The sequence below is a fragment of the Lithobates pipiens genome, unplaced genomic scaffold, assembly GCF_037356315.1.
Source record: "Lithobates pipiens isolate NorthernLeopardFrog02 unplaced genomic scaffold, aLitPip1_a1.2 Scaffold_3, whole genome shotgun sequence".
In the NCBI taxonomy this organism is placed as follows: Eukaryota; Metazoa; Chordata; class Amphibia; order Anura; family Ranidae; genus Lithobates; species Lithobates pipiens.
Genome location: NW_027507790.1, coordinates 284,725,802 through 284,739,167, shown reverse-complemented (window position 1 = coordinate 284,739,167; position 13,366 = coordinate 284,725,802). Strand labels below are relative to the sequence as shown.

The 13,366-nt window shown below is 44.4% G+C and overlaps 1 protein-coding gene across 3 annotated transcripts in view; it reads right to left on the bottom strand.

The window, feature by feature from the left end:
• The window catches only part of LOC143941212 (GRIP1-associated protein 1-like), a 146,188-nt gene that overhangs the window by 24,520 nt on the left and 108,302 nt on the right, over positions 1 to 13,366 (bottom strand). For all 3 annotated transcript variants that reach the window (XM_077463255.1, XM_077463257.1, XM_077463256.1), the window contains one exon: positions 5,583 to 5,737. In XM_077463255.1, the coding sequence (XP_077319381.1) occupies positions 5,583 to 5,737 (155 nt within the window). The remainder of the gene's footprint in view (positions 1 to 5,582; positions 5,738 to 13,366) is intronic.

The following is a 13,366-nucleotide window of genomic DNA, read 5'->3' as shown; positions in this document are numbered from 1 at the left end:
TCACCATGCGGAAAATGACGTATTTGCTAGACAAACTAGAAAACAAATCGGTTAGTTGCACACATTTGCTAATCAATAGCAATATTCTGCTCAAAAAGCATTGTGCTGACCAACATTTTAAAATGTGTTTTCTCTGCTGTTGACCTTTCTAAACACATATGTGGTTGTTTTGATATACATGTACAGTATCTCACAAAAGTGAGTACACCCCTTACATTTTTGTAAATATTTTATCATATTTTTTCATGTGGCCATGCCATGAGGCGCCACTTCCAGTGACCAGTATGAGAGAGTGAGAGCGATGAACACCAAATTTAACACACCTGCTCCCCACTCACACCTGAGACCTTGTAACACTAACAAGTCACATGACACCGGGGAAGGAAAATGGCTAATTGGGCCCAATTTAGACATTTCCCCTTAGGGGTGTACTCACTTTTGTTGCCAGAGGTTCAGATATTAATGGCTGTGTGTTGAGTTATTTTGAGGGGACAGGAAATGTACACTGTTATACAAGCTGTACACTCACTAATTTTCTTCAGTGTTGTCACATAAAAAGATATAATAAAATATTTACAAAAATGTGAGGGGTGTACTCACTTTTGTGAGATACTTTATAAATACAGTTGTGCTCATAAGTTTACATACCCTGGCAGAATTTATGATTTCATGGCCATTTTTCAGAGAATATGAACAATAACACAAAAACATTTTTCATTCATGGTTAGTGTTTGGCTGAAGCCATTTATTATCAAACAACTGTGGAGAGGGAGAGGGAGAGGGAGAGGGAGAGGGAGAGGGAGAGAGAGGGAGAGAGAGGGAGAGAGAGGGAGAGGGAGAGGGAGAGGGAGAGGGAGAGGGAGAGGGAGAGGGAGAGGGAGAGGGAGAGGGAGAGGGAGAGGGAGAGGGAGAGGAGAGGGAGAGGGAGGAGAGAGAGAGAGAGAGAGAGAGAGAGAGAGAGAGAGAGAGAGAGAGAGAGAGAGAGAGAGAGAGGAGAGAGAGAGAGAGAGAGAGAGAGAGAGAGAGAGAGAGAGAGAGAGAGAGAGAGAGAGAGAGAGAGAGAGAGAGAGAATATATATATAAAGTTTAATGAGTTTCTGGACTCCTGACAGACCCTTGCATCTTTCATCCAGTGCTGCACTGATGTTTCTGGATTATGAGTCATGGGGAATGGAAAATAATTTTTCAAAGGATCTGTAGAAAAAGGTAGTTGAACTGTATAAAACAGGAAAGGGATATAAAAAGATATACAAGGAATTGATAATTCCAATCAGCAGTGTTCAAACTTGAATCAAGAAGTGGAAAATGAGGGGTTCTGTTGAAACCAAACCACGGTCAGGTAGACCAACTAAAATTTCAGCCACAACTGCCAGGAAAACAGTTGGGGATGCAAAGAAAAACCAACAAATAACTTCAGGTGAAATACAGGACTCTCTGAAAACATGTGGTGTGGCTGTTTCAAGATGCAAAATAAGGAGGCACTTGAAGAAAGATGGGCTGCATGGTCGAGTCGCCAGAAGAAGCCATTACTACGCAAATGCCACAAAGTATCCCGCTTACAATACGCGAAACAGCACAGAGACAAGACTCAAACCTTCTGCCACAAAGTCATTTGGAGTGAAGAGATCAAAATGTAGCTTTCTGCCCACAACCATAAACACTACATTTGGAGAGAAGTCAAGAAGGCCTATGATGAAAGTTCCACCATCCCTACTGTGAAGCACGGAGGTGGGTCGCTGATGTTTGGGGATGTGTGATCTTCAAAAGGCACAGGCATTTGGTCAAAATTGATGGTAAGATGAATGCATCAAAAAATACTGGAGGAACATTTGCATTCATCAGCCAAGAAGCTGTGCATGGGACAAACTTGGACATTCCAACATGACAATGATCCAAAACACAAGGCCAAGTCAACTTGTCATTGGCTACAGCAGAATAAAGTGAAGGTTCTGGAGTGGCCATCTCAGTCTCCTGACCTCGATATCATTGAGCCCCTCCGGGAAGATCTCAAATGTGCCGTTAATGCAAGACAGCCCAAGAATTTACAGAAACTGGAGGCTTTTTACCAAGAGGAATGGGCAGCTTTACCATCTGAGAAGATAAAGAGCCTCATCCACAAATACCACAAAAGACTTCAGGCGGTCATTGGTAGCAGCCATCCTTTCCTTCCTTCTAATCATTTCCCCTTACACACACTCCAGATGCAAGATTGCCTTCAGTATGCACTTACAGTGGTGGCCCATCCATAGGGAGCGCATTTTTTTTTTAAAAAATGGCCGTTTAAGAAAAAATAAATAAAGTTCCTTTAAGTGCACTGTGTTCTGGGTGGGCGCCGGACACAGTGCACTATGGAAGCATCACGCTAATGCAATCCTGTGATTGCAGGCAAGACACTTCATTTGCAGGTTTTTTTGATACCCTGTGGATTGCACCTCTACACGCTCATTGGGTCATGCTCCTTCATGTCTTCATATCTGGGCGGTGCTGTCCCTGGGTGGCGTGTCACTTCCGGTTTCTGCTGTGTGAATGGAGAAGCCAGGTAATGTATTACTATTACTAACACCCTGTAATTGTCTTTCCACCCATATATAGCAGCACCTTGCGCTGTGTGTATTCTTCTCAGTCTCGTGATCAGACTGAGGGTGCCCTGGAATCAACCTTTCCTCCAGCCCTTCACCTGATAATCTGCTGGAGCCTTCATACATATCTCCTGTATGTGTATACCAACAGGGTTCCCAGCAATGCGTCCTAAAGTCATGCTCTGTCTGTCTCTCTATATCTATCTGCATATCTATCTATCTGCATATCTATCTATCTGCATATCTATATATATATCTGCAAATCTGTATATATATCTGTAAATCTATCTAGATCTGTAAATCTATCTAGATCTGTAAATCTATCTAGATCTGTAAATCTATCTAGATCTGTAAATCTATCTAGATCTGTAAATCTATCTAGATCTGTAAATCTATCTGTCTGTCTGTCTATATTTATATCTGTCCTATCCAATCTATCAGTCTGTCTGTGGGTCTGTAGGCCCCATCACGGGCATGCGACTTGGGGGGGGGGGGGGTTGGATTGGGGTTTGATTTGCGCCCCCCTAAAAATAAAACTCAGGAATAATACACTTTTCAGAGAATTATTGTTGCCAAATTGAAAAACGTTTTCGCAACCTCTGAACAAATATACAAGCTAAAGGCTATTTTTAAAGATTTGCTTAGAGTTGTTCTTTAGCTCCAATCTTGCCCTGCAGCAGGTGTTAGAACCATGCCCTTATATATCCCACATTACCGTGCAGAGCAATTGAATTCCCCAGCATACTTTGCAACACAATTCTCAGCACAGCGAGCGGGGCAGGGTAGCGGCACACAGTAATTAGAGCAGCACAGCGTGCAGAATGGCCAGTCTTACCAAAAGCGGTGGTGGAGAGAGAGCCTGAGTGATTGTGTATCAGCACATTGCAGCAATGGTCATTTCTGTGTATTGATTACAAGTCTTGCAAGATGAAAAGACAAATATTGCCTTGGTGGCTTATTTTCCACAAAGCTCTGAGCCCTCCCAAGGACCGGCCTGCAACTGTTTTTTTTTACAGCTACCATAGAAATACAGAATGAGACAAATCTCACTAAATAGACCCCAATTGTGGAAATGTTTTCTTGCTGTTTATAGCAAGCATTCAATTACGGTACTTTTATTATCTACTTTATACATCTGTATTTCATTGGTGGCTGCAAGCAGTAAGAAAATGTTATTTCCATTTTTTTTATATTACTTCAGCGTAGAGGCCGTGTCCCCACCTTTCCCATAATGTGTTGGGGTCAATGTATGCAGTAGTGCTGGACCTTGTGGGTAAAGGTTTACAGCTCCCTAGTTAGGTGAACCCTTTAGAAGTGTGGCTATATTGTGGGCGGATGAGCAGCAACATAAAAAAAGGGGTATTTTAGGCATTAATAATCTGGAATTTATTGGTAAAAGTATATACACAAGTACAGCCAACATGTTTCAGATTTCTCTTCTTCAGGACTAGAATATTAAGATGTTTAGTGCACGATGTGCTACGGATCGGAGATTTGCTCCTAACTGAAGTGGAGCTGTAGGTTGCTGCTTGACTTGTAAGAACGTTTTAGAAAACTTTGATAATCTGGAGAATATGCCTATGACTCCTCAGATCTCCTTGTTTATTGCAATATGTTGGCATCCCTACTCCATAGGATGTTTGTAATACACGAATGCCTCTGAAGGACTCTGAAAGCCCTGCTTGAGAAGTCACTAAGCCTCTCTTTGATGATGAATGATCTGCCTGCATCTCCAAGAATATTAGTAAATCCCTACCTTTCTCAGCTTGTTAGTAATCCAATGACTTAAAATGTTAATCGATTCCCTGTGCCTCTCCTAATGTTAGCAGGCTCCCAATTTCTCCCAGGATGTTGAAAAAACCTCTTCCGTTCTCAGGATATTAGCCATGGGCGTCTGCAGGTAGGGGCAAGGGGGGTCAAGTGCTGCCAAGACCCCCATCAGTGTAGTGTGACTTCTTTTCCCTACTCCCTACCCTCCAGCAGAGAACTCGGCAGCGCTGTGACAGGAGAAAGGCGAGCTGCGGGCTGTCAGAGGTTTCCCCTGCTTGCCCCCCCTTTCTCCTGTCAGGGAGCAGAGACGGCAGCTCTCATCAGGTTCCCCACCCAGCTTCCTGCCCACTCCATTCCTTCCCTATTGCCATAACTGAGGGCCAATCAAAGGGGACTAGGAGAGGAGAGCATCATGGGACATGTAGTCCCAAAGATCGTGGCCCCATTTTCCACAGGGAGGAGGCTACAGCTCAATCAGAAGAGAGATTGAGAGAATGCAGCCTAGAAAAAAGCTGAGGGAGAGAGCGCTACAGGACAAAGAATAAGGGGTGTGCTGGGTGGAAGCCAGAGAAAGAGCCACGCTGCCCAGCACCACCAGAGAGAGCCACGCTGCCCAGTGCCAACAGAGAGAGAAACACTGAGCCACTACCAGGGTACAGACATGCTACACTACTGACCAGAGTCGGCCCTGGGGAACCCAGAGGGAGCGATCATCCAGCCGGAGGGATCACTGCAGTAGTTTCGCTGGGTCTGGTAAGAGGGCCTGTTGGCCATTGGCCATTACTTATCCTAGGGACTGTACTATGTCTGTAGTCTCTGACCATAATAACGTGATAATGACATTGTCGAAAAAAGGGCGGTGCATGGGTGACCCTAAAATGATGCCCCCCCCAAAAAAAGTTCTGTGGACGCCCATGATATTAGTAATACTCTTTGTGCCAACCAGGATTTTTTTTTTATCTTACTTCTATATAAGGAAGCTTCTTTCAGGATGCTGAATGGGCCACTTTACCCTACCAGCATGTCTTGCACATGCTCAAGCTAGTTGGTGGGCATCAAACATGATGGAAAACTTTACTAGCACACCATACATTTTTGCAATACCTGCAAAATTCCAACATTCCGACTAGCCTCTGCATTTTTCCCACTTATATGAAAAGGCAGCAAGAAACATAACAGCAAAACCCTTCCCAACCCAAACAAGACAACTTCTGACAAATTCAGGTCACCCACCTTTTGGAGGTGCATATTCTTAGTTAACTGTTCTTCCAACATATTCTGCAGCTTCTTGTTCATTTCCCGCAGGTTTTCATCTCCCGGTTTAACTAAATCTCTCAGGACACTTCCAAGACTGCTCCGGTCTACTTGGCCATGTGTGGTTGACACATCTGGGGGTGAAAGATTAGATGACAAACATCAGATTAATAATATTAGACAAACTAGACAACAAGAGTATGGGGGTTGCCACCATTTAAAGTACAAATTGCTTAAAGCTAAATGCCAATGGAGACAGGAAGAGTCAAAATTTTGAGCCAATCAGGTTTCTACATTAAATAATGTTCATTGTAAAACACAGAGCTTCCTGAGATGATGAAATGGTAGAGTAGAATTGGAAGCCACCCATTGGCCCGAGAGTTTTTGGGCTTTTAATTTCACCTTCTTCTAGTATGTACCCAGTTCTTTAACAAGCTGCACCAAAGTAGGATTGTTATAGTGTATATCACTTCTATGTTATTGTTGAAAAAATTACCAATAAAAACCATTGGAAAAGAAATGGTAGAGCAATGATCTTATTAATCTGCTGCTGCTCCTCCAATGTCCAATCACAGGTTGGGGTGAATTCAAGTGCAGGCTGCACTGCTCATATAGTGTAGTCTGTAGGGAGTTCTGAGTGCAGGAATTGGCTATAGTGTTTGATAAACTGTCATGTCTGCATCACAAGGTTGATTAAACAGAATGATAAATACTTTCAGCAGGTAGAACAGTTAATCATATACTAATGTGATCGCATTTTCATCCCAGAGCATCCCCCCCCCCCCCCCAAAAAAAAGAGCCCCTTGAAATACAACCAGATGATCTCCACTGGGCAAGTTATACATGTACACCAAGTGGGGCTCCCACTAGAGAAGATTCAGGCATGGTAACCAGGGAGGATGTCCCAGGGCAGACCCAGAACATGCCAGGCCAGGGCAGACCCAGAACATGCCAGGCCAGGGCAGACCCAGAACATGCCAGGCCAGGGTAGACCCAGAACATGCCAGGCCAGGGTAGACCCAGAACATGCCAGGCCAGGGCAGACTCAGAACATGCCAGAGTGAAAGAAACTGCCCAGCCAGGAAGGCAAAGACCTGGCACCTGCCACATCCAAAAAGAAATCTCGATCAACCAGTATGAGAAAGTACATTGAGATTATGATGTATAAAACACAGAAATATGAAAGCTGCCACTCAGGGCACAAACACCAAGCTTGCCATCCATTTTCCTGCATTTAGAATGTCAATGAGTGACTGGCCAATCATGCAGCCAATGTAGTCAATCATAACACCTGCATAGTTGTTCATGGTAAATTATTTACTAGGATGTGAACCCAGGATGAAGAGGACAGTCCTGGAGCCAAAATCTTAAAAATAAAGTTGGAAAAGTCAGCCCCCTTCTATCCTAACAAGATCCCTTATAAAATAAAATACATACAAGGCCCGGCCAAAAGCATTTACATGAAGGTAGAACTAAGGAATTGTACTATGGCATGGGTCAGGCGACATGAAAAAGATGCAAACATGTATAGATTTCCTATATGGGTGCCATAGGACAAAGTAAATCCGTCTTCGTGAAGAAGGTCCTTTATGCAGTGATGAGCCCAGGCCCACAGTGCCAGACCCCATAAAGAGTTCATTCAACTCCTTGGCAAAGGCACAGGAATACAGCAGTGATGTTTTGATTGAAATGTAAATAATTCAGGTTTTTATAAAGTGGATCCATTTTCTTAGAGTGTTTAGCGCTCAGCAGACTAAGCATGGAGCTCAACCCAACCCCTCCCCCCCACCTCCCAATTTCTACGTCGGCTGTATCCTCCTCAGGACACACCCCCTCACCTCTCTCCACTTTATGCCTTAGTAAATAAAACATCAGCCAATCTTTCTGCAGCTAAATTATTCACACCTTGCAGCCCCCCACTTGCTGACAGCCTTAAAATTCACCAAACACGTCATGTCCTTTTACACTAAGTCTGGGTAACGGGACGGACGGGCATCAGAGAAAGAAGATCATTTCACTGAAATAATATAAGAGCCGACCAAAACCTGCGCACAGACTGGGGGGAAGCTGTAGACGGGGAAAAAAACCAGTGAATCTTGTATTTGTCTAGGAAGGGGTTAAATGGTGAAGAAAGGCAACTGGCCAGGCTCAGGTTGCTAATGTGCACACTGACCGAGAGCAGAGAGAAGGCAAGCCATAGCAGTGTGAAGATGGAAGAGCCGAAGTCTCTGGGATCTGAAGACTATCCAGGACAGACAGATAACCACAAAGTGTGGGATCCATATTGCTCTCCGCAACAAGCGCAAGTCAGACTGGCAGAGAATGACTTCCTTATGCTAACCAAGGTGGCAGCACAATCAGCAAGCAACACATTATACAATCACTATGTTATCCAATCTGCACTAGACTGCCTTAAATCCCTGGAGAAAATCACCTCCCATAAACTGAATTGCCAGAGATCTGCAGAGTGATGCTTAACTCCACTTCTGCCGGGGGCCCCAAACAAAATCACTTAATTGTTTCTGCCAAGGCCCTGAATTAGATCACTTAAAAAAACATTCCCCTCGGGGTGATCTCTGTACATTGCAAGGATTATAACAATCTTTGTTGCAGATTGCTAGCTTTTGTTAATCTGAAGAAATCCCTGTGTGTTTGTCTGTGCCTCTGTACCAAGTGGGTCTAATGGGAGGGGTTGCATAATTAACTGTCAGGTTTGCAGCTGCAGGGCACTAATGAGGAAATCTGCTGGGCCTGCATCCGCTGGGATGTGTTCCTATTGAAGAATCTCTCCAAAAATTGCATTTTTGTTGCAGGGATGCCTGAAATCTGATTTGTATCTTAGGCAGACTTCTGGGAAAATTGGTGAGCCAATCACACAAGCAGGAAATGATGTTTCTGGGGAGTAGTCGGTACACACTGTGTACAGAACCACTCCAGGTAGCCATATTGCAATGCATTCTCAGAAAATTACAGTGGGTGCAGATTAAAAAGAAAGGTAATTTTTAATAACATTCAGTTACAATATTAGTGGGCTCTGCTTTTCTGCACCCCCCCAAGTGCCACATTTGCCACCTTTTGGGGGCAGTGGGTACCTGTTTGACACGTACCCTTAACCACTTCTGAGAGATCTCGCCGCAGCAAGATCAATCAGAAGTTCAGCACCCCTCCTCTATCCCCTCGTAACTGGGCCATTCAGAAACTGCGGCACATTTCACCCACGTGCAGTAGAGAACCGGCTGGGAAGCCAAAAGGCTTCATTGCTGGTTTCCCTTACTACAAATGACGGTGGCAGCACCCAAGAGCCAATGAAAATATCGGCTGGGGTACCAACATCACTAGATTCCAGGACAGTTAAGTGTCCCAATATATACAAGTCAGGACTCCGCTTTAACTTCACTTCTATCCACTTCTACTGGGGCCCCAAACAAGATCACTTATTTGCACTTCTGACAGGGCCCCACACAAGATCTCTTAACTCCACTACTGCCAGTGAACACGATCACTTAAAGCGGAGTTCCACCCAAAAGTGGAAGCTCGGCTAATCTGCTTCCTCCACCCTCCACTGCCACATTTTGCCCCTTTCCGGGGGAGCGGATACTTGTCAAAACCAGATACCCGCTCCCACTTAAGCGTAAGGGCGCCCCAGCAACTTACGTCATTTGTGGCCCCTCCTACTTCCCTCCGCTGCCTTCTGGGAGACACAAACATGTCCCAGAAGACAGCGGGACCAATCAGAAAGCAAGATCACTTAACTCCACTTCTGCCTGGGTCCCAAACAAGATCACTTACAGTGGAACTACATTGCATCTGAACACCACAAACCAAAAACGCTATTTAATCATTTTTAATATTCAAAGCAAACTCCCACATTCACCCATATCGCCATGTTCATTTCTGCTGATAAATCACTGCTGGGGTCCTGCAACAAACTCACTTGGACCCCTTTCACACTGGGGATCTTTTAAGTCCCGTTAGCGCTAGAAATAGCCTCTGCAAAGCACCTGAAAGCCACCACCTATTCATTCCAGTCTTTTCACACTGGGGCGGTGCGCTTATGGGACCTTCCAAAAAGTCCCGCAAGCAGCATCTTTGGGGCGGGTTGGGAGGGTTGCATTTAGCGCTCCCAAAACACCCTGCCCATTGGAATGAATGAGCAGGGAAGCAAAACAGGAGTTTTTAACCCCACCTTTTTTTTTTAAATTTTAGGTTAAAAGGGCCCCGCTATCGGCCAAGAAGCGGTGCACAAGTGCCAAGTGGCGCTTTAGCGCTAATGCCCAGCCCTTTTAGTGTGAAAGTAGCCTTAAAGTGACAGTAAACACAGCCTTTGGGATACAGGGTAAAAATAAATATTTAACCACTTAAGGACCAGAAGGCCCCTTAATGACCAGGCCATTTTTTGCGCATTGGCACCGCGTTGCTTTAACTGACAATTGCGTGGTCATGCGATGTTGTACACAAAGCAAAACTGATGTCTTTTTATCCCCAAAAATAGAGCTTTCTTTTGGTGGTATTTGATCACCTCTACGGGTTTCATTTTTTGCGCTATAAATAAAAAAAAAAACACAAAAAGCGTATATACAGCGGTTTGCGCAAAAGTTACAGCGTCTACAAAATAGGAAATTGGAATGAATAGGCAGCGCTTCTGAAGCGCAGCAACACAGGAGTTTTTAATCCCTTCTTTGGGGTTAAGAGCACCCCGCTATGGCCGAAAAGCACAGATTAAACTGCAGCAAAGAATTGCTAAAACAAGCGGCGCTTTAGCGCTAACGCGGCCCCATTGTGAAAGGTGTGTAATGGTTTCATAAGCTGCTGCACCTGAGGAATACTGCTGGGCCTGTATCCCTTTAGACGGAATTTCCTATTGGGAGTATCTCACCAAAAATGACATTTTTGTTGCAGGGGATGCCTGAAATCTGACTTGTATCTTAGTGCAGACTTCTGGGAAAATCAGTGAGCCAATCACACAAGCAGGAAATGACATATCTGGGGGGCGTTCTGTACACATTCTGTCATATTCATTCTATATTAGGCTTGTGCAATTCGTTTCGTAATGAATCAAAATTCGGCCTAATTTTACATCTTTCGGACATTCGGATGCATCCGAATAAAAAAATAACGAATTACAACGAATACGAAAGAAATTATAGCGGATATAACAAATTAATTTGACATGATTCTGTAATTCTTTAAAGGTCTAATGAAACAAAAGCTGAAATCTTAATCTTAGTAAATCTTATAGTCCAATCAGCTGATTGAGTTTGTGCCGGAGGTTGGATTACTGGTAAAGCGCATTCCTGAGAAGTGAGTGAGAAGGGTGATGTGTTGTATTTGAGGCGAGGAGAAGAGACGTTGTCATTGTGTGTGGTAAAAGATTCAATAAACAAACGACTTTCCAAACTACAAATCATTATCAGGAATGTCTATACATAAATAGCGAATTTCAACGAATACGAACGAAATTATAACACATATAACGAATGAATTAGACAGGATTCGAGATTCAGTATAACGAATATCGACACTCTACAAATAATAACAAATTATCTGAAAACGTATTAATGTAACATAACGAATATAACAGAACGAAATGATGTATTTTACGAATGACAACCAACCGAAACAAATTTTCTGTTGTGCACAAGTCTATTCTATATCCATTCGTTGTATTCATTGGAACACCTCCAGGCAGCCATATTGAATGTCCTATTAATGAAAACTACAGTGTTGCAGATTGAAGGAAAGGTCATTTTTAATACAATTCAATTATAATACGACTTGTGTTGCAATTGCACACGCTATATTATTTTATTTTTTTTCCCAAGAAAGTGGAGTTACCTTTCAATTGAAGAAGCTGAAGTTAGAAGCCGATTGGCTACCATGCACAGTGCTCCAGTTTTAGTAAATGGCCCCCCTCGCGGAGTGCGATCAGCACGCCATGCAGCGTTTATTGATGTTTGTTTGATGTGGGTTTAGTGACACTTTAATTGGAAATCCTGCCAGAGCCCCAGAAAAGATCACTCGTCTCCAATAGGCGTTCAATATATCATCACTTAACTCCCCTCCTGCCAGAACTAAGGCCACCATCCCATAATTCCCCTCTGGCTAGCAGTCAGCATAGCAGAGCTTAACCCTTCTCTTGCCAGAGCCCAGCACAGCCTCATTTCCCTTTCTCCTACCGCAGCGCAATAGAGCGCCATTTACCTCGTTCCTCCCACAGCCTGAGACCCCCGTACTTCCTCCTATGATAGCCTAGCACAGCATCATTAACCCCTTGCTGACTGACCCATGTACATTTACAGCGGGGCGCCGGCTGCTTTGCACAGAATCATGTATAGGGACGCAATTTTGCACTTCGGGTCTGGTGCGCACGCGTGTGTGACTGGACACAACGGAGCCAATCAGCGGGTCCTGAGAGAAGCAGAATGGCGGTCTGCCTATGTAAACAAAGCAGATCGCCATTCTGTTAGTAGGGAAGATAGAGCTCCTGTGTTTCTGCTAAGCCGATCTCTTTCTTCCCACAGTTAGCAAGCACTCGCTAGGGACACATTTAACCCTTTGATCACCCCTAATGTCAACCCCTTTCCTGCCAGTGACATTAGTACAGTGAGAATGCATTTTTTTTTATCACTGATCACTGTATTGGTGTCACTGGTCTCCAATTTGTCCGTCGGAATGTCGCAGTCCCGCTATAAGACGCTGATTGCCACCATTACAGGTAAAAAAAAAAATTTTAAATTCCATAAAAATATCCTATAGTTTGTAGACAATATAACTTTTGTGCAAACCAATCAATACACGCTTATCGGGATTTTTTTTTTAACCAAAAACATGTAGCAGAATACATATTGATGTAAATCGATGAAGAAATTTGATTGGCCAAGTCTGTCCTGCTTTAAAGGTTTAGTGCTGTGCTCCGAATAACTAATATACACCTCACTAACACCACATCTCCATCGCAACCCGGCTGCATGAGGCGAAGGCGTCCTTCACTTGGCTGCTATTGTAGGAATAACCTGGAGGAGGCCCAATGACATCTCCGACAACACAACCAGTCCATTCATGGAAGAATGGACTAACAATGCAGCCTATCTATTCTCTAGAGCAGTGGTCTCCAAAGTGCTGCATGGGGGCCAGATGTGACCCTCCTCCCACGGACACCAATAATAGGGCACTATTCCTCCCACCGACACCAAAGATGGGGCACTATTCCTCCCACTGACACCAAAGATGGGGCACTATTCCTCCCACTGACACGAAAGATGGGGCACTATTCCTCCCACTGACACCAATAATGGGGCACTATTCCTCCCACCGACACCAAAGATGGGGCACTATTCCTCCCACTGACACGAAAGATGGGGCACTAATCCTCCCACTGACACCAAAGATGGGGCACTATTCCTCCCACTGACACCAAAGATGGGGCACTATTCCTCCCACTGACACCAAAGATGGGGCACTATTCCTCCCACTGACACCAAAGATGGGGCACTATTCCTCCCACTGACACCAAAGATGGGGCACTATTCCTCCCACTGACACCAAAGATGGGGCACTATTCCTCCCACTGACACCAAAGATGGGGCACTATTCCTCCCACTGACACCAAAGATGGGGCACTATTCCTCCCACTGACACCAAAGATGGGGCACTATTCCTCCCACTGACACCAAAGATGGGGCACTATTCCTCCCACTGACACCAAAGATGGGGCACTATTCCTCCCACTGACACCAAAGATGGGGCACTATTCCTCCCACTGA